General features: G+C 46.0%; 1 protein-coding gene and 1 long non-coding RNA gene across 2 annotated transcripts; both read right to left on the minus strand.

Moving 5' to 3' along the window:
- Positions 1–6,499: 6,499 nt before the first annotated feature.
- LOC136539094 (pathogenesis-related thaumatin-like protein 3.5) lies at positions 6,500–7,553 on the minus strand. Its single transcript, XM_066531033.1, has one exon. The coding sequence runs from the start codon at positions 7,504–7,506 to the stop codon at positions 6,637–6,639; it is 870 nt and encodes a 289-aa protein (XP_066387130.1). The 5' UTR covers positions 7,507–7,553; the 3' UTR covers positions 6,500–6,636.
- Positions 7,554–14,254: 6,701 nt separating this feature from the next.
- On the minus strand, positions 14,255–18,061 carry LOC136539096 (uncharacterized). Its single transcript, XR_010779533.1, has 3 exons — positions 17,964–18,061; positions 14,643–14,715; positions 14,255–14,529 (listed from the first exon to the last, which is right to left on the minus strand). It is a non-coding gene; the product is annotated as an uncharacterized lncRNA (long non-coding RNA).
- Positions 18,062–18,351: the final 290 nt, after the last annotated feature.

Here is an 18,351-nt window from a genome sequence, read left to right on the forward strand (position 1 = left end):
CCATTGGACCTCCCGATCTGAATTATTGTTCTGTTTCTTCACAGGGTCTTTGGCTTGGCATTGTGTGTGGAAGCATCAGCAAACTAGCGTTGCTCCTGTGGATTACACTGCACATAGATTGGGAGAACGAAGTAAGTAAAAATTCAGCTGCAAGGTTTGTGCTATTCGTATGAGCGTTCAGCTTAACTGATGTGTTCTCATGGTCCCAAATTTAGGCTATCAAGGCCAAGCACAGGGTCCTGGGTTCATCAGTGCAGGCATAGTGATGAGATCTGCTACCTTTGTCGCATGAATATATGTCGTTTGTTATGGTTATTTTAGTGTTAGGATCTGTTTGGCATTGCTCGACCACCCAATTCCAGCTCCTAAAAAGATGTGTTGCTTTGTTGTCATGTTACCCATGTGCGGTGCTAAAATTTTCCGGCATGTGTCATGGTAGTAACTTCTACTCACAAACAGAAATCCTAGAAAGATGTGGTGCTTTATTGTCAGGTTACCCACTTGCTTTGTTGGTAGGTTTGCCATTTTGGTTGTAAAACTGTGGTCACAACTTGTAGGCAACAGCAAATTTATGAATTTTGTAGTCAGTTGACAGGTCAGCAGCCTATTATAGGAGAGTAAAAATATGGTACCATCATATAGCGTCGTAAATTTGTAACATTTGTAGTAATGTCTATGATACAGTCTATAATCATAGAATTACTATTTGATCAATCAATTTCAAAGTAGGGGTACTTCAAATTTGGGGATCTAGTTCACAAGATGATATATTATTGTTAGTATTGTCCGTGAGTTCTTGAACTGATGTTAAGTACTTGAATAAACACTGCCCCAGATCTTGACATTATTATCGGTTCAAAACTCCATTCACTACCAGATTTTGAACCGACGGTGACATACCGGTAGTGATGGGGGTTGACATCACTGTCAGTTCTTATAAACCGACACTGATGTGAAACCGGCAGTGATATGAAAAGCCAAAAAATACACTTAAAAAATAGAAAAAAAATAATACCGGGAGAGGTCTCACCACCGTGTTGCAAGTCACAAGTCACGCGATTTTTCACGCGAAAAACGCGTGCTTCGCGGCCACTGGCGATCGAACCCCTGAGCTCCTGCTTCGCGTATTCGGCCCCTAACTACTCCACCTGCAACCTGTTTGTGTCCAAAAGAGATTTTCGTCCTAGCCATTTAATATTTATCTGATTTTAAAATGAGTATTTGGGACCCTAAACGAATTCCAATGACAAACTTGTCAACTACAAAGTTTTATAACTTTTCGAGATCTACAACTTTCATTTTGATAGTTTCTTCATCCGATGTCGTTTATAAAATTTGAATTTCAAATTTAAGAAATTCAAACGTAGTTTTCCATGACAAGATTATTTCAAATGAAAAAAATTGTCAACTACAAAGTTTCATAACTTTTTGAAATCTACAACTTTTGTTTTTGCTGTGTGTCCATCCATGATCGTTTAAAAAATTCAAATTTTAATTTTTTGGAAATTCAAACATAGTTTTTCTTGACAAGATGATTTCAAATCAAAAAGTTGTCAACTACAATGTTTCATAACTTTTTGGAATCTACAACTTTCATATTGGTACTTTCTCCATCCGAGGTCATTTACAAAATTTGAATTTTAAATATTAGAAATTCAAACGTAGTTTTCCTTGACAAGATGATTTCAAATAAAAAAGTTGTCAACTACAAAGTTTTATAACTTTTCGAGATCTACAACTTCTATTTTGGTCATTTGATCATTTACTCATCCAACATAGTGATAGTAACATTGTTCACAATGAAAAACTATAAGAGGGATATGTAACATTTGTGAACAATGTTACTACCACTTTATAGGATGAAGAAATCATCAAAATAAAAGTTATAAATCTTGATAAGTTCTACAACTTCTATGTTCATTACTTTTTCAGTTGAAATCATTTAGTGTTCCAAAATAACGTTTGAAGTTGTCATTTTTTGAAATTCAAAATTCAAATATATAAAAAACAGTCACATGAAAAGATGAATAAAATAATAGCTATAACAAAACAATAAATTGATAGAGCATGATTTTAGAAAATTTTAGATAAAAAAATCATCAAATTTAATGTTAGTATGAGAGGGAAAGACTAGTTACAAGTTTTAGTCAGAGATTAAAAAGAGAAATCAGAGTTCTTCAACAATTTCAAAATTTAATTTCAATTAGTATTTTGAAGTAGCAAATGATTTTAAATGAAAAAGTTGTCAACTATAAAGTTTCATAACTTTTCGAAATCTACAACTTTTGTTTTGGGCGTTTCTCCATCTGAGGTCGTTTGAAAAATTGAAATTTTAAATTTTAAAAATCAAACATAATTTTCGTTAGATAGATGATTTTAAATGAAAATATTTGGATATCCAACGATCTCAAATGTAAAAAGTTTGAACTATAAAGTTGTAGATCTCGTCGAGTACTACAACTTTGATATAAAGTTCGTCTTCATCGGACATCATATGAGAAACTTATGAAGTTTTCTTTCAGCATATCACTGTCGGTTCAAGCCACGAACTGGCAGTGATAGTATCAGTGTTGATTTTTGGCTAAAACCGACAGTGATGACCCAATATCACTATCGGTTTTTGGCTAAAACCGATAGTAATATGAACCGACAGTGAAGACTCGAATATCAGTGTCGGTTAGGCTATCAGTGTCCTATTACTGTCGGTTTTAACAAAAAACCGATAGTGATGGACTATCACTGTCGGTTTCTCAAAATCCGGCAGTGATGAGGCCGGCAGTGATATCCAATTCTGTAGTAGTGAAAATATAAAGACAAAAAAACGAAAATACATTGTTTACTTCTATAACAATAATGGGTAAAAATACATCATCATTTTACACTTAAAAATCACTTTTTTTTTCCGTCAACATTAACACTGGGGTTGTCAACATGGCGATGGACATTCCAAGCTTCCAGCGTGCATGTTGCTGCTTCCCATCATCCCTTTTTTCACACAATACTAATCTAAACTACCGATCTACAAGCATTGTAACAGTAATCAATAGGAAACAGCTACCGCAAGTATTATTCAAACAATAATCAGAAGGGGACAGCTACCACCATCTAGTAATGAAAATTCAGTGGCATACAAATATTTCAGTGCACAGCTTCTATGCCAAAGATCCTATAACAAGTGAATTCAACTTGCCTCTTTCTGCAGAGGCCTTTCATCAACTCAACACAGTTCAGTCCATTCTGCAGCAGTTACAACTGAATGATCAAAATCACATTTGGAGATATAGCTGGGGTCAAGATTTCACAGCATCAAGAGCAATACGCTCACCTAATTGGGCACAGACAGATTCATGAGTGTTTTCACTTGGCTGTGGAGATGCTTTTGTAAACCCAAACGTCTTCTTCTGGCTCCTAATATTAGAGATAGACTGAGCACAAGAAACATCTTTTTTTTTTCTTCTCGAATACGCACAAGCAATGCGTATCATTGTATTAGGTAGAATAAAGTTTGGTCATTACAAGATGCCGTTCCACGGCCGCGTTAGTGTTTTGATATCGCTACATTATGAGAGTAAACGACATTCTGTGTTGGAGGATCCTCCATGTCACAGGCGAGCCAAAGCTTCCAGCCCCCCTGCGCCGGCTTCAATCCATCGATCAGCCTCGGCCTTCACCAACTGCAGGACCTCGTTCACAGATGAGGTGGAGTCCCTGAAGCACCGTGCGTTGCGCTCTTTCCAGATGAGCCAACAAACCAGCGCGAACAGGGAGTCGATGCCTCGACGTTGGTCACCATTGTAGACTGCACGCAGCCGGCGCCACCACCGTAGAGTTGTAGCTGCTGTTGGTTGCGGTAATTGGCGTTGCAGGGCTTGGAAGATGAAGAACCAGACCTCTCTAGTGAAAGGACATTCAGCCAGGATGTGATCGATGGTTTCTCGCCCTTGGTCGCAGAGGTAGCACTGCTTCCTGGCTTCCAGCCCGTGCCTAGCTCTCCTGTCCCCAGTGCAGTGCCGGCGTCTGAATGCCAACCAAAGGAAAAAATTTATCCGCAGCGGTGCCCAGGACTTCCAAATGAGTTTGTGACCCATGAACGGTGTAGACGCTGAGTGCATCATGGAGTACGCAGACTTAGCTGAGTACGCCCCGTCATTGGACCATCGCCATATGGTTTTGTCTGGCTGTTCGTTGGGGTGAATGTCCTGTAAGGTGTCCCATAGGGTCAGGTATTCTTGAATAGCTTGCAGAGATACTCCACCGGATATGCATCGCACCCATGATCTGTTGGACAGCCCTTGCCGCACAGATTGTCTTCTGCGCGTTCTTGATGGCACGAACTGGTACAAGCATGGTGCTATCTCCGAGATGGATTCGCCATGTATCCATTTGTCCTCCCAGAAGAGCCTGGCATCCGTCCCCAACCAGTGTGTAAGTTGATGCCTTGAAAAATGCCAGCACTTCTGGTGATGTCTTGATCGGTAGTTGGCTCCACGCCCGGTCGTGATCTGTTTTCTGGAGCCACAGCCACCGTGTTTGTAGGGCGAATCCGGCGAGTTTGAGGTCGCTGATCCCCAGCCCTCCCAGCTCTGTCGGCCTGCAGACGGTTGGCCATGCCACCATGCATTTTCCTTGGACCGAAGCATCCGTTCCAGCCCAGAAGAACCTCCTGCAGATGCCATCAATCTCCTTCCTTGCCCATGGTGACAAATTCTCCGCCATCATCGCATAAATCGGCACTGCACGCGGTACTGATTTGATCCATACGAGTCTCCCGCTTCTAGCCATGAGGTTGCCGTGGCATGGCGGCATCTTTCTAGCCACTCCCTCCACCACAGATTGGAAATGGGATTTCGGTATTGGCTTTGTACTCAGTAGGAGTCCCAGGTATCTGATGGGGAACTGCTGCACCTTACAGCCGAGGATGGGTACGATTTCATCGATGGAGTCCTCAAAAGGAAAAACATGCAACTAGAGTCTTATAACTGCATGCTCTGTCAACTCACCTTGGAGGAAACAGTACATCACCTGTTCTTAGAGTGCCCTTTTGCTAAAAGCTGCTGGAACATGTTTAACATTACATTCAGCAAGGATTCCGATTTCCCAGAAGCTTTGTTAGAAATAAGGGCACAAGTTCACAGTCATTTTTTCATGATCTTAACAATCCAGTGCTGGGCAATCTCGACAGCTAGAAATGATCTCATTTTCATGTGCGCACAGACCTCAGTCAATGCACTGAAGGAATTTTTTTTACCGAGAACTAAATCTTCTGACAGCAAGAGCAAAAAGCAAAAAGCAAGGACGCAAGCACTTTTGATTTATGGATCCAAAATTTATTGTAATTTCTGTTCTTCTTCTTATTTTCTTTATGTCTTTCTTTGTCTCTTAATTTTGTGTGTTGTACTTTTTTTTACATCTGTTTTTAAATAAATTTCCAGCTGGGGTGCAAACCCCTCTAGTTTGATAAAAAAAAATCGGTGGCATCCAAAAAGTAGCGAATAACTCGCAAACTTGCTACTGAATAAAACAAATGTGTTTTCTGAAAAAAAAATACAATAGATGTGATTTCTCATAAAGCTAGCAGAGGTACATGCTTGCAGCTCACTTACATACTACTTCGTTTTTGGAGTATAAATTCACTCGTTTTTGACATATGTGATACAGGAAGCTTGGGAGAGAGAAACCCAGGAAGTTATAAAAGTTTCCGCTGCTTACTCTGTGCTTCACTGTTGTTTTAAGCATTCTTTAATTAGGTATAAAGGCATTCCTTAATTCAATGTCGTCTCTGCCTACAACAAGAAATTATTATATTTGGAAGCAAGAGAAATTTTATTGTTGTATTTACGTATATGTATGTAGAAGTAGAAATACTATGTTAAAAACTGAAAACCCCGCTACAAGCACACAACGCATACAGAAGATGTTATCATGTTCGAAAAGCTCGACGCATGGCGACTGTCGGACCGACGATGACGACATCAATTCTGAGCAGCACCAGCACGATCGACTGGCTCGTCGCCCCATCTGGACGCGCAGAAGGTGATGACGTACTCTGCGCGTATGTTGCAATAGTTTATACATATATGTTTTAAATGTTTCATCTGTTTTAAATGTATGTTGAAATTGTTTTAATTGGATGTTGTAAAATTAGATCGGGATGCTGCATATATATGCACGTGTTTCATGTGTTTTTCATACGTATGTTGGTGTTTCATCTTGATGTTTGCAATGACTACATACAAATTTTTAAGTTTTTTCTGGTGTTTTGCAAGTGTTTCAGACGTATGTTGCAAATGTTTCAACTGTTTTAGACGTATGTTGCAAGTGTTTTATCTGGATGTTATAAAAGTAGCACGTGAGAAGTGGAGGGCGGCGTGAGCAGTCCCCACGCGCGGGCATCATCCGGGCGGTGCAGGCTCTGCGTGGGCGCGCGAAATATAGGCTCGAGCGGGGGCGTGCTGGTTGGAGCGCGGCTAGCACAGCCGAATTATTATAGTCGGAAGCATGAGAAATTTTATTGTTGTATTTACGTATATGTATGTAGAAATACTATGTGAAAACCCCGCCAGAAGCACATAACGCATACAGAAGATGTGCGAAAAGGTCGACGCATGGCGACCGTCGGACCGACGATTGACGACATCAAATCTGAGCAGCACCAGCACGATCACCGGGCTCGTCGCCCCATCTGGACGGGCAGAAGGTGATGACGTACTCCTGGGCGTAGCACCCGCTCGCCGTTGCGGCGGTGGTGTCGTACGCGTAGCTGTAGTATGACGGGCAGGCGTCCTTGAAGAGGCGCGAGTAGACGGTGCCTCGGCACGTCGCCGGCGTCGCGTACGCGCCGCGGCAGCAGAAGGCGTCGAGCCCGAACGCGAGGCACGCGCTCTTGCACGCCACCACCGTCTTGCCGCCGCCGCTGCCGGTAGCGGTCACCTGCAGCTCCGGCGGGCACACCGCGTTCACGTTCTTGGCGCAGCCGGCGATGGCGCACTTGTTCGGGTCGGCGCCGCCCGTGCCGGGCTTGGCGGAGACGGCCACGGGGAGGTTGTACCCGTCCACCAGGCTCACGTCGTAGGAGCTCCCCTTGGCGGGGTCCTCGTGCAGGCTCACCTCGACGAGCGTGGCGGGCGGGGTGCCCACGGACCCGTTGCAGGCGAGCCGGCCCTCGCAGTCGCCGGTGAGGCAGCCCGCGGCGCCCATGCCGTTCGCGGTGAAGTTGCACCCGGTGCGGGCCCAGAAGCGGCCGTTCCAGGTGGCCGGCGCGACGACGCGCCTCGACTTGCCCGGAGGGACGTAGAAGCCGCCGCCCGCGAGCACCGGGTGGCCGGTGTTGGGGGCGGACGCCGGCCACACCGGGAACGGGCATTTGTTCGCCACGTGGAAGACGATGGCGTCGGCCAGCACCATGGGTCCTGCAGCCACAAAACTAACGAGAGCCATGAGCGCACAGGAGAGGAGCGGATGACGAGCGGCACCGGAGGTCGTCCACGCCGAGTAGTGATCCGCCATCTCTTAGCCTCGGTCGTCTTGATGTTGCTGCGGGGAAGCCCGCGAGATATGACGACGACGGGGCGGAGATTTATACGTGAAGAGTGCCAAACAGGCTTCTTTTCTTTGTCTTAACGAAGGCCCAAGCTTTAGGCTTAGGATGGGCTTTGTCAGTGTGACTTGCATCGCAATGGAAGCAAAGGCAGCCATGATTGGAGAAAGAGAACGGTGGAGTCAGGTGATGAGGCCGGCCATCAGGCGGCCACAGATTAACGACACGCGTTCAATAAAGTACAACATGGTTCAGGAACTGTCAGCGCTTTTTGTTACCACAGTTGTCGGGCCGAGAACCGGAAGCCTGCAGGCTGTTGGCCAGTTCGAGAGCCACTGTCACAAGTGAAATTTTCGTATTTTAGTCTCTTTTGAAAACAATTTTTAGAAAAATACCAACGCCAAAACAATTTCTAAAAATAGACCATTTTTAGGCGTCTTAGCACATGACGCCGAGATATGAGGCTCGGCGTCGTGTCACTCCACGCCGAGGTACTGCCACGTCACGGGAGACCGGGGTCGTCGTCGACACGTTGGCGCGTGGGTCCGAGACGTCGGCGTCGTGTCAGCCGACGCCAAGTGCCCAACATCGGCGCGGTCGGACTGAGCGCCGAGCTCTGGCCCCATCCGGAGCGCGGCCCAGGCGGCCCAACAAAGAACGGTGGTCCAGAAGCTCGGCGTTGGGTCACTTAACGCCGAGACTCCAGACCTCGCGCGCGGCCCGACTCAACGCCGAGGTCTGCACCCTTTAGGCCACGCCGAGGCCCCTTCTTCTTCTTCCCTCCCCTCCTCCATTCCCCCACGGCTCCCAAATCCCCCACGGCCCCCACGAAACTCTAACCTCCAAAATCGACCCCCGGTGCCCGGATCTCGTCTCCCGAAGCTTCCTCGAGGTAATGGTCCCTCCCCTCCTCCATTCTATCCGCGTAGATGTGCTTACATTGTCCCTAATCATTTGGAATCATGGTTGTTTGGTGATGTGGTATATTTGTGTTTGCATTTGCAAAATGTATGGCTTAGGATGATTGAGTGCATTGTTGTTTAACTGTTATATGTGATGAACATGTTAGGTTAGTTTGGTTTCTAGTTATTTTGGTCATTAGGGTTATTTGTTTATTGTAGGTGTCATTAGGGTTAGTTATTTGTTGGTCATTAGGGTTACTATGTATTTTATTAATTTGTTGGTCATTACATTTCAATTTGTTATGACCAAGGCGTTTTCTTCGTAACGTTAGGATGCCAAGGCGTGGTAAAGCTCGTATTCCAAGGTAATCCCAATGTTTATTCATTATCTATGCAACAAATAGAAAACCCTAGGTTTAGGTTTGGTTCTCCGTTAATATGACTAAATTCTTTCAATTGTAGCTATGGTCGCCAGAGGGCAAATCCGTACGACCTAAAGCCTCTCCCTGAAGGTGTTCCTCGACCAATGTGCTTTTGTGGTGATCCTTGCAAGGTAGACATCTCTGAAGATGAGGAAACATATAGGCAGAGGTACTGGATGTGTCCCAATTATGCATGGGAACCTACAAAGCAACAACGCCGTGCATCGTTTGTGAGGAATTTATATTTTGTTAATTAATTTTCTTGTGATATTAAGTATTGCTTATTTATTTGTTTTGTAACAATTTGTTTTTCTTGCAGACCGTTCCACCACTGTGTGACTTTGAGCAGTGGATTGACACTGAGATCAAGGAGTCGGACAAGCAGCGTCTAGAAGGCCTGAAGGAGTGGGATGCGGAGGTTAAGGAGAGGTTTGAGCAGAGATGCAGACTAGAGGCTATAGAAAAGGAGCATAAGGAAGAGGAGGAAAGGAGGCGTGTTGCTGCATACCGGGCGGAGAGGGAGAAGAAGATTGAGCGTGCGCGCCGAGCGAAGGCAGCGATGGAGGAGAATCCCGATGCCGAGAGGAAGGGAAAGTGGCCTCGTTGCACTCAGTAGGTATTTGGTTCATTCACGAGCGATGTCGTGTAGCCCTAGACTTTTTTTACTATGTTGTAATGCACTCTGCTTTTATTTCAGATGAACTTATTCCCTGGACTTTTTTTATTATGTTGTAATGCACTATGATTTTATTTCAGATGGTCTTATGCCATGTACTTCGTTAACTATCCGAAGACTGTAGTGGTACTGTTTGTATCACTGAAAAGACTACTTGTGTTGTTGCAGTCACTGAAAGGGCTACAAGTACTGTTGCAGTCACTGAAAGGGCTACTAGTCTATTTGAAAACTCACTGAAAAGCCTAGATTCGTTTACTGTTGTATCTGTATACGCAATGAATTAATATCAGAGTGATGTACTACATTTAGATGAAGTGACAAAACACAGGTGTAGCCTTTTCAGATGAAATGACCAGTCATGGTTGTAGGCTTTTCAGATGAAGCATCTAGCCTTTTCAGATTTAATAAATGAGTATGCACACATGTAGGCTTTTCAGATGAAGCATCTAGCCTTTTCAGATGAAATGTCACGTAGCATTCATGGTGAACCTGCCTTCATCTCTATATATAGTGCTCCATGTCTTGCTCCACATCCACACAACTTGTTTTCTGGTTTAGTTTTAGCAAATGTCGAGCGGAGGTTCCTCGAGTGGAAAGGGTTTAGGTGGAGGGAGAGGAAAGGGGGTGAGGAAGGGACCTCCGATTGTGTGGGAGGGTTCTCTGGGTCCTGATTCTTTTGAAGAAGCAATAGAGGAATTTCCTTTGGAGAGGAAGAGTGACTTCACCCGTGAGAGACCTCTTAGATCATACGATAAGCGCATTGAAGATTGGCCAAAATGCCGCCACGGTTTGGATTGCGTTGTGCAGATGTACAACGACTGTGACGGTGGAGGCCGTCGTTTCTTCAGATGCCCGCGAGGATTTGTATTGCCTTTGAACTCTCTCCTTTTTTAGATTTGCATGTAGTTTCTAGTAGTACTTATTGGTAGATGGGTTTTCAGGATTCAAGCTGTCCAGATAACTGTGGCTTCACTAGATGGGTCGACCCTCCTCCTATCTATCCCCATCAATAGTACATCACATATCTACAGGGACGCATCTTTGACCTAGAGTATGGCCCTGGAAGTGGTAACAGGGACAAGTCGGACGACGACAACAGCAATGATGCAGAGGAGGCACTATGCAATAATCCGTACTACGAGTGCACGAACCATAAGAAGGACGGACCTCCTTCTCCACCGCCACCGCCACCGCCACCACCACCGCCTCCGTCAACTGGAGGATACTATGGGGAAGGCGCAACTCAGTTCAATATGTGGGAGCATTATTAGGACCAACATTTGTTAGTCAATCCGAATGTGGAATGCTTGTATGAGTTGTTCTTTTCAATCTCGTAAGGCATGCTAGGTTTAGTTTGCAACATGCCATTGTTAGTTTTTATGTGAGTGTGTTCCCTTTGTAATGTCTGTATCACTTGTTTTTTTCAATCCCCTAAGGCATGCTAGGTTTAGTTTGCGACATGCCATTGTTACTTTTGATGTGAGTGTAATCGTTGTGCCTCCGCTATTTCATAAATTGCAGTTTACCTACCTCTAAGTTTCATGTACTATGGTTGATTCCCAAACTGAAAAAAAGATTTGAGTCTCTCTAAAAATAGGGGATTGAAATCGAACCAACAATCGGTTTTTCCTGCAGGAACAAATATACAAACATAAATATAACTTGTCTACTCTTATTAGTATAACTCGTGTTAGTCGAAGAGGAATCGTTGAGAAAGATTTTTCATTTGAATCATGCAAATAGGATTGCAACATATACCAAATGGTTTGGGTCGGCGTTTACGTGTTGAGCTGAGGCTCGGCGTTGAGTCGGCCCACGCCGACCCTAGGGTTTGGCGGCCGTGTGTGAGGTGGGCTGAGGCTCGGAGTTGAGTCGGCCCACGCCGACCCTAGGGTTTGGCGGCCGTGTGGTGGGCTGAGGCTCGGCGTTGAGTCATCCCACGCCGACCCTAGGGTTTGGCTCGGCCTTCTGCGAGTTGGGCTGAGGCTAGGCGTCGAGGCGGCCCACGCCAACCCTAGGGTTTGGCAACGGCCGTGGCCCGGTTTGGGCCGAACCTCGGCGCTTAGTCGTAACACGCCGAGCTTGGGCACCTCGGCGCTTCGATGCAAGGGTTTCCAGTAAGTACCAGGGGTCGGCGTGAAATGACTAAACGCCAAGCTTGGGCACCTCGGCGCTTTGATGAAATGCTTTCCAGTACGTACCAGGGGTCGGCGTCAAATGACTAAACGCCGAGCCCCTGGGTTCACTAATATATCATCTCTTCTTTGCGTGCTTCGTCCCCTTTGCGTCCCCTTCGCTAGCTCCCCGACTCTCCTAACATGTCACCGTGGATCCAACAGAGGTTGATCGTAACATGGAGGATGGGGATGATGACACCCCTTCTTCCTTGTGAGTTGCGACGGAGGCCCTTAATAGCTGGAAACATGAAACATGGCGACGTTCCACACATTCACATAACACATGACCACACCGACAGACACATTCATTCAACATCCGTACATACAAAAGGTCCAACACATTAAGCATCCAACATAGTCCAACACATTCAACATCCAACATAGTCCATACATATGCTTCATCAATCAACAAACATAGTCCAAACATAGTACAAGGTCCAATGCATACATAGTCCATGCACAAAATAAAGCATATGAAGTCTTTGGATCTTTTATCGCTCCTTGTACCTTAACGTGGACGGGGAGCGTAACGCTTTCCCCTCCCAAATAGATAGGTACCTAGAGTGTACCTGTCCATTGGTCTGAGCGTCCTATGTGGACGTCCAGAACCGGAGGGGCCTTGAGTTCCTTGGGGTGCATCTCCAAGCTGGGACATGCCAATCTCATCATACTCATGATCATACTCTCCCTATCCTTCATCAACTTCATCATCATAATGACCATGTCCTTGACCACCCTCTGCAGTAGTTGCTGCACCATGTGAAGAAGAAGTCCTGCCACCATGTGCACCATGTGAAGATGAAGTCCCTCCAACATGTGTAGTAGAAGGTCCAGCACCAAGCTGTTGTGGGACTGCCACATCCGGGGAACGTCTACATCCAAGGCGTGCAGCTACCTTTCGTAGGCGATGCATGGCACGCTGCATTTTGAAAGCACTATTAGTAAGTGGGGTTGGTCGCAAAACTATATAAAGATGTAACATCAACTGAATGAGAGAAGACTACCTAAATGTGCTGTCGTAACATGGAGGCCTCATCAGGATCGCCCACAGGAATCATCAATGCCCTTCCTTGGTCGGCCACTGTCCTCATTATCTCCATGCTCTATGCAACAAAAACAATAATTTAAGTCTCTATCACAGTAAAGACCTTAGAGATTGAAATAGTTGTATCACTTACAGCTCTAGCTAACGTAGGGGCGATCTCAACTTGCCTACCTTCTCGGGTAGCTTGGTCATATGGGTTGTTGCCCTCATCCTCGCTCGCAATGTCAGCAATGTCTTGCTCCGTCCAAGCGGGCCTCAATTGAAGCCTTGTTCGTTGACCAAACCAAACAAGGTAATCATGAAATGCCTTGTCACGATGGACGGCGTGGATGCCCATGTTGTTCTGCTCCATCAACATCCACTCATCAATGTAGCGCTGGTGCTCCAGCTGCCAGTTGGTGATCTTCTTATTTTTTTGTCTGTTGAACCTGCAAATTTTACACCAAATCGGCAATATGAAGGCCTACTCAATGATTCTTTCATGTGAAACGAACAAAATATTGTATGTTACGTACTTGTGGAGCTGCTAACCGGTGGAGAAATCATCGGGCGGAGAAGGCTGCAGCCTACCAAACTACCGTGCTACACGGTGAGGGAGATGGTACTCAACTGCATAGAAACAAATAAGGGGGGTCCTCATCGTCCAGACGTCCTCGTCTGCCATGCACAAGGCGCTCAAGTTGAGATCCGTTACTTGCCTCCGCCGATATGGGCTCCATTGAACCTGTACACAACGTCGTCATCAACTAGTCGACGCTCAATTTGTGCACATATCCTCGATTAGGGCAAAAGGGTGGGAAACTTACATGCTGTGGCAAAAGGGTGTCCAGCTCATTGGTGAAGCTGATGTACGCGTGGCGTGACACGTGGTATGTTCTGTGGGCTCGCTCGTAGAGGTGTGCCACGGTAGGGGCGACAACTGCGTCTCCTTGAGGAAACCAAGGTTGTGGGGGATCAAGCTGATGCGGTCTCCCAACTGGAAGCCTCTCCCACATCCAAATCTGCAAAAAAAGAGTGGAAACATGAATGTTAATCACTTTTGTTAAGAAAAAACATTGAATTGTAGTGGTAACTTGTACAACTTTGCTTTATTACCTGCAATAGTGTGATGCAGCCTGACATTGTAGCGTGCGCGCCTCTAGGACGGCGGCAAGCCTCGCAAAGCTGACGGTACAGGAAGGCAAGTATAGCCGAGCCCCAACTCCTATTGCCGGCATCCTCCCAGTTTAAAAGGCACGGGATGTACATCCAGGACGCCGTGTCTCCAGTGCCGTCAGGGAAGAGAACCATACCTAACATGTGGAGGACGTAGGCTCGACAGTAGTATGTCACGGTCTCAGCGTCTACGTTGGGTGGGCACTCCCGAAACTGCTGACGAAGCCACCTCAGGGACACCCCACTGCTGCGCCGTTTCTTGCCAGCCTCAACTGCCGCTAGGGGCCGTCCCAAGAAGTGCTCAACCCGCTGCTGCCATCCTTCAGACTTCGTGTCTCCTGTCACTGGGAATCCTCGGATTTTGACTCCAAGGATCATGGCAACGTCCTCGAGAGTGACCGTCATCTCCCCGCATGGTAGGTGAAAGCTGTGTGTCTCCGGACGCCACCGATCTATCAACGCCGTCAGCGCCGCTGGGTTGAAAGGTGGCGTGCCTCGACGACAAACACGAGCAACGGTAGCAAGGTTCGCCAGCTTCAGGAGGGGCATGTACCTCTCGTCGTAGACCATGGTCGTAGAGGCCTCATGTGTCATTGGCCTCAGCACATTCAAAACCTGCAAAAAAAACAAGCATGAAAAAGTATTAGTTCATGTCACTTTATAAAGAGCATGGACTATAGAGCAAAACATGAACAATGCAGTGTTTTCATACGAATTGTTGAATATACCTCTCCGTTCTCGATCCTCCGAGCCCGGTGGTGCTCATCGAACCTTGGATCAAGAAGGGGGAACCGATCCATCCTGCAACATAAGCAATGCCAAACCATTAGTAACATAAAAATAAAAAAAACAAAAGTAAACCAATGTACCATTACACAAAGCAATTCTAGTAGCTAGCTTGATGGATACCTGTTGTCTAAGTAGTTCAGGACATTTTCTCTTATTGTGGCTCGGCTTATGGCAACCAGAGCAACGGCTCTTTTGGGTGTCCTCTACAAAATGTCTCCCAACCTTACTCGTGGTTGATCTACCTTTCGTGGCTCGGTCCATGTCCATCCTGAACTGCTTCCGCCGCCTAGGTCCTCTACTCTTCCAGAGTAAACCAAGATCAGCCACATACTTGGGGCCATCATAAGTAGGCCATTGACTCTCGTCAAGAAATGGCTCGAACTGAGGATTCCAGGTGCTCATTAGGTTCCTCAAAGAGAACTCCGCGGCCATACGGGGAGGGACCTCAGGGTCAACACGTCTAAGGCGACAGGCTATAATCATGTGGGAGCAAGGCCTATGGTATATGATCGGTTTTCCACACGTACACTTGTTCTCATTGATCACTACTTTATGTTTTCGAGCACCCCGGTCTTCACCACCAATGTTAGTTCCGCCACCCTCTAGAATCTCATATCCATGGTTGATCGGATCGAAACATGAACCCGTCTGTCGTTTAGACTTTTTCTTTGAGAAAGCTAGTTCCTGAGATGCTAAAAGTGGCCAAGCTTTGCCTGCTGTCCATAGAGACCTCGCATGCTTCTTCCTCGAAACGAACCAAGAATTCAACTTGTAGAAGGTGAATGAGGCAATAGCAGTCACAGGCAGACCACGACAACCTCTTAGAAGGCTGTTGAACATCTCTGCCACGTTACTAGTCATGAAGCCCCATCTCCAACCACCCGTGTCATATGCAAGTGACCACTTATCCTTCGACGCCATCAACTCACTCAAGAATTGCCTGCCATCAACATTTGTGGCTAACTTCAGGGCATCTAACTTGTCTTTGAATAATTGAACCTCTTGCTGCCTGCAAACCTCCTCAAATAATTTGAAGTTGTCCTTTGTGTGATCACGCCTTATAAGATTCTGAGCAAGGTGTCTGGTGCACCACCGGTGATGTATTTGGCCGTAACCAGGAATCTCTTGTTCTACGGCATTCAGAATGCCAGCATGCCTATCGGATATCACACAAACATCACATCCCAGACCAATTACCACTTGTCTTACTAGCCTGAGAAACCAACACCAACTATCCGTGTCCTCCTTCCGAACAATCGCAAAGGCCAATGGCACAAGCTGGTCCTCTGCATCTGTCCCAATACAAATAAGCATTGTGCCTTCAAATTTCCCTGTAAGAAAGGTCCCGTCAATTGAGACGACGGGCCTGCAATGCTTGAATGCTTCGATGCTCTGCCCGAACGCCCAAAACGCCCTTCCAAATACCTGGCTACCATTCCTTGTTTCACCCTCCTTAGGTAAATACTCGAAGTGCATCCCAGGATTTACGGCCCTCATTGCGTTCAACATTACAGGGAGGCGCTCATAAGCTTCTTCCCAATTTCCAAATATTATTTCCAGTGCACGCTGCTTTGCCCTCCATGCTTTCCCATACTTGACATAGTAATTATACCGTTGGAAGATGATCTCAACCAACGCAGACACCGTAATGGTTGGCATATGCTTCACCACGGGGCATAATTGCCTTGCAATGAACCTAGAATTGAGCTGCAGATGGTTCTCTTCTGCCTCAGCAGTGGCACAAACATGTGGTTGCTTCACTGAGGTAATCTTCCATTTGCCTGCCTTCGTCTTCCTAGCACATACTCTCCAACCACATTGTTGTTCTTCACAAACAACAGTGTACCTCTTCTCCTTGAATGAATTGATGACCCTAAAAGGTCGGTTGTGTACAATGGAGTACTCTTCCAACCATGATTTCAACTCATCCATGGTAGCAAACAATATGCCCTTCCATATGATGAGGCAACCGCTAACATCAGGCACAGTTGTATCACTTGGCCCACCATCAGCTACTGCCCTATGACCATGGCTAAGGTCCTCGAAATCACCAACTAGTGGATCTCTCCAAGGCAAGACCCTAGACAATATCTCTATTTCCCTTAAATTCAGACGACCAACAGGGCGATCGTCATCAGAGTCTTCGGCTATCTCCTCTATGAAGGACTCATCATCTCCAGCTATCTCCATGTCAAAACGGTTCGTAGCCCTAGCATCACCAAAGTCTTCTTCACTACTAAGATCATCTTCGCCGCTAAGCTCATCCTCAATAGAAAAGTCTCCGCTAGCGTCGTCCAAACCTTCTTCTGCATCAACAATTACATAATCATCATCCTCTTCATCACTATCATGATTGCCCTCACCATCGGCAACCGGATTCTCTTCCTCATCTCCACCGTAGCCTAGTTGTGTGACAAGTATTTCTTCTTCAGGCAAAGGACCATAACCTATGTGAGCGGGGGAAGATGGCCATGCTTCGAAGTTATCATTTCCTAAGCCGGACTCCTTACTTACTACTAAATCCTAAGATCGTACTTCTGAGGCCAATACAACTGCCTTATAATCATTCCATTCAGACTCGTTTGTAATTTTGAGCAACCGCTTGATCCGAGGACTCTTCGACGACCCAACATCTATGACACCTTCAAACTGAACATGCACGTCTCCTTCATTCTAGCCTAACTTAACCTTCACTCGCTCCACTAACTGGGTCAAAGATGGTGTTTCAGAAAAAATCAACAACTCCTCACACATGTCCAGAAATTCCAAACTATCATCTCTTGTCCTAACAATACGGCCTCCATGATGCAACCTCACTAATTTATCCATCTACAGCCATCACACAACAAGTAGTGTAACATATGAATATATTTCAATCCAATAAGTAGAAACTAAAATATATCATTTCATCATTTTTCAACCCCAACAACATAATCATTTCTAGTCATAACAAATTGAAATGTAATGACCAACAAATTAATAAAATACATAGTAACCCTAATGACCAACAAATAACTAACCCTAATGACACCTACAATAAACAAATAACCCTAATGACCAAAATAACTAGAAACCAAACTAACCTAACATGTTCATCACATATAACAGTTAAACAACAATGCACTCAATCATCCTAAGCCATACATTTTGCAAATGCAAACACAAATATACCAAATCACCAAACAACCATGATTCCAAATGATTAGGGACAATGTAAGCACATCTACGCGGATAGAATGGAGGAGGGGAGGGACCATTACCTCGAGGAACCTTCGGGAGCCGAGATCGTGGCACCGGGGGTCGATTTTGGGGGTTAGGGTTTGGTGGCGGCGCGGGGGAGAAGAGAAAGAGAGGGAGGCCGGTGGTTTCAGAATGAAGGGAGGAAGAAGAAGGGGCCTCGGCGCGGCCTAAAGGGTCCATGCCTCGGCGTTGAGTCGGGTCACGCCGTGGTCTGGAGGCTCGGCGTTAAGTGACCCAACGCCGAGCTTCTGGGCCACCGTTCTTTGTTGGGCCGCGCTCTGGATGGGGCCAGAGCTCGGCGCTCAGTCCGACCGTGCTGATGTTGGGTACTTGGCGTCGGCTGACACGACGCTGACGTCTCGGACCCACGTGCCAACGTGTCGACGACGACCCCGGTCTCCCGTGACG

This window comes from Miscanthus floridulus, chromosome 2 (genome assembly GCF_019320115.1).
Source record: "Miscanthus floridulus cultivar M001 chromosome 2, ASM1932011v1, whole genome shotgun sequence".
NCBI lineage: Eukaryota > Viridiplantae > Streptophyta > Magnoliopsida > Poales > Poaceae > Miscanthus > Miscanthus floridulus.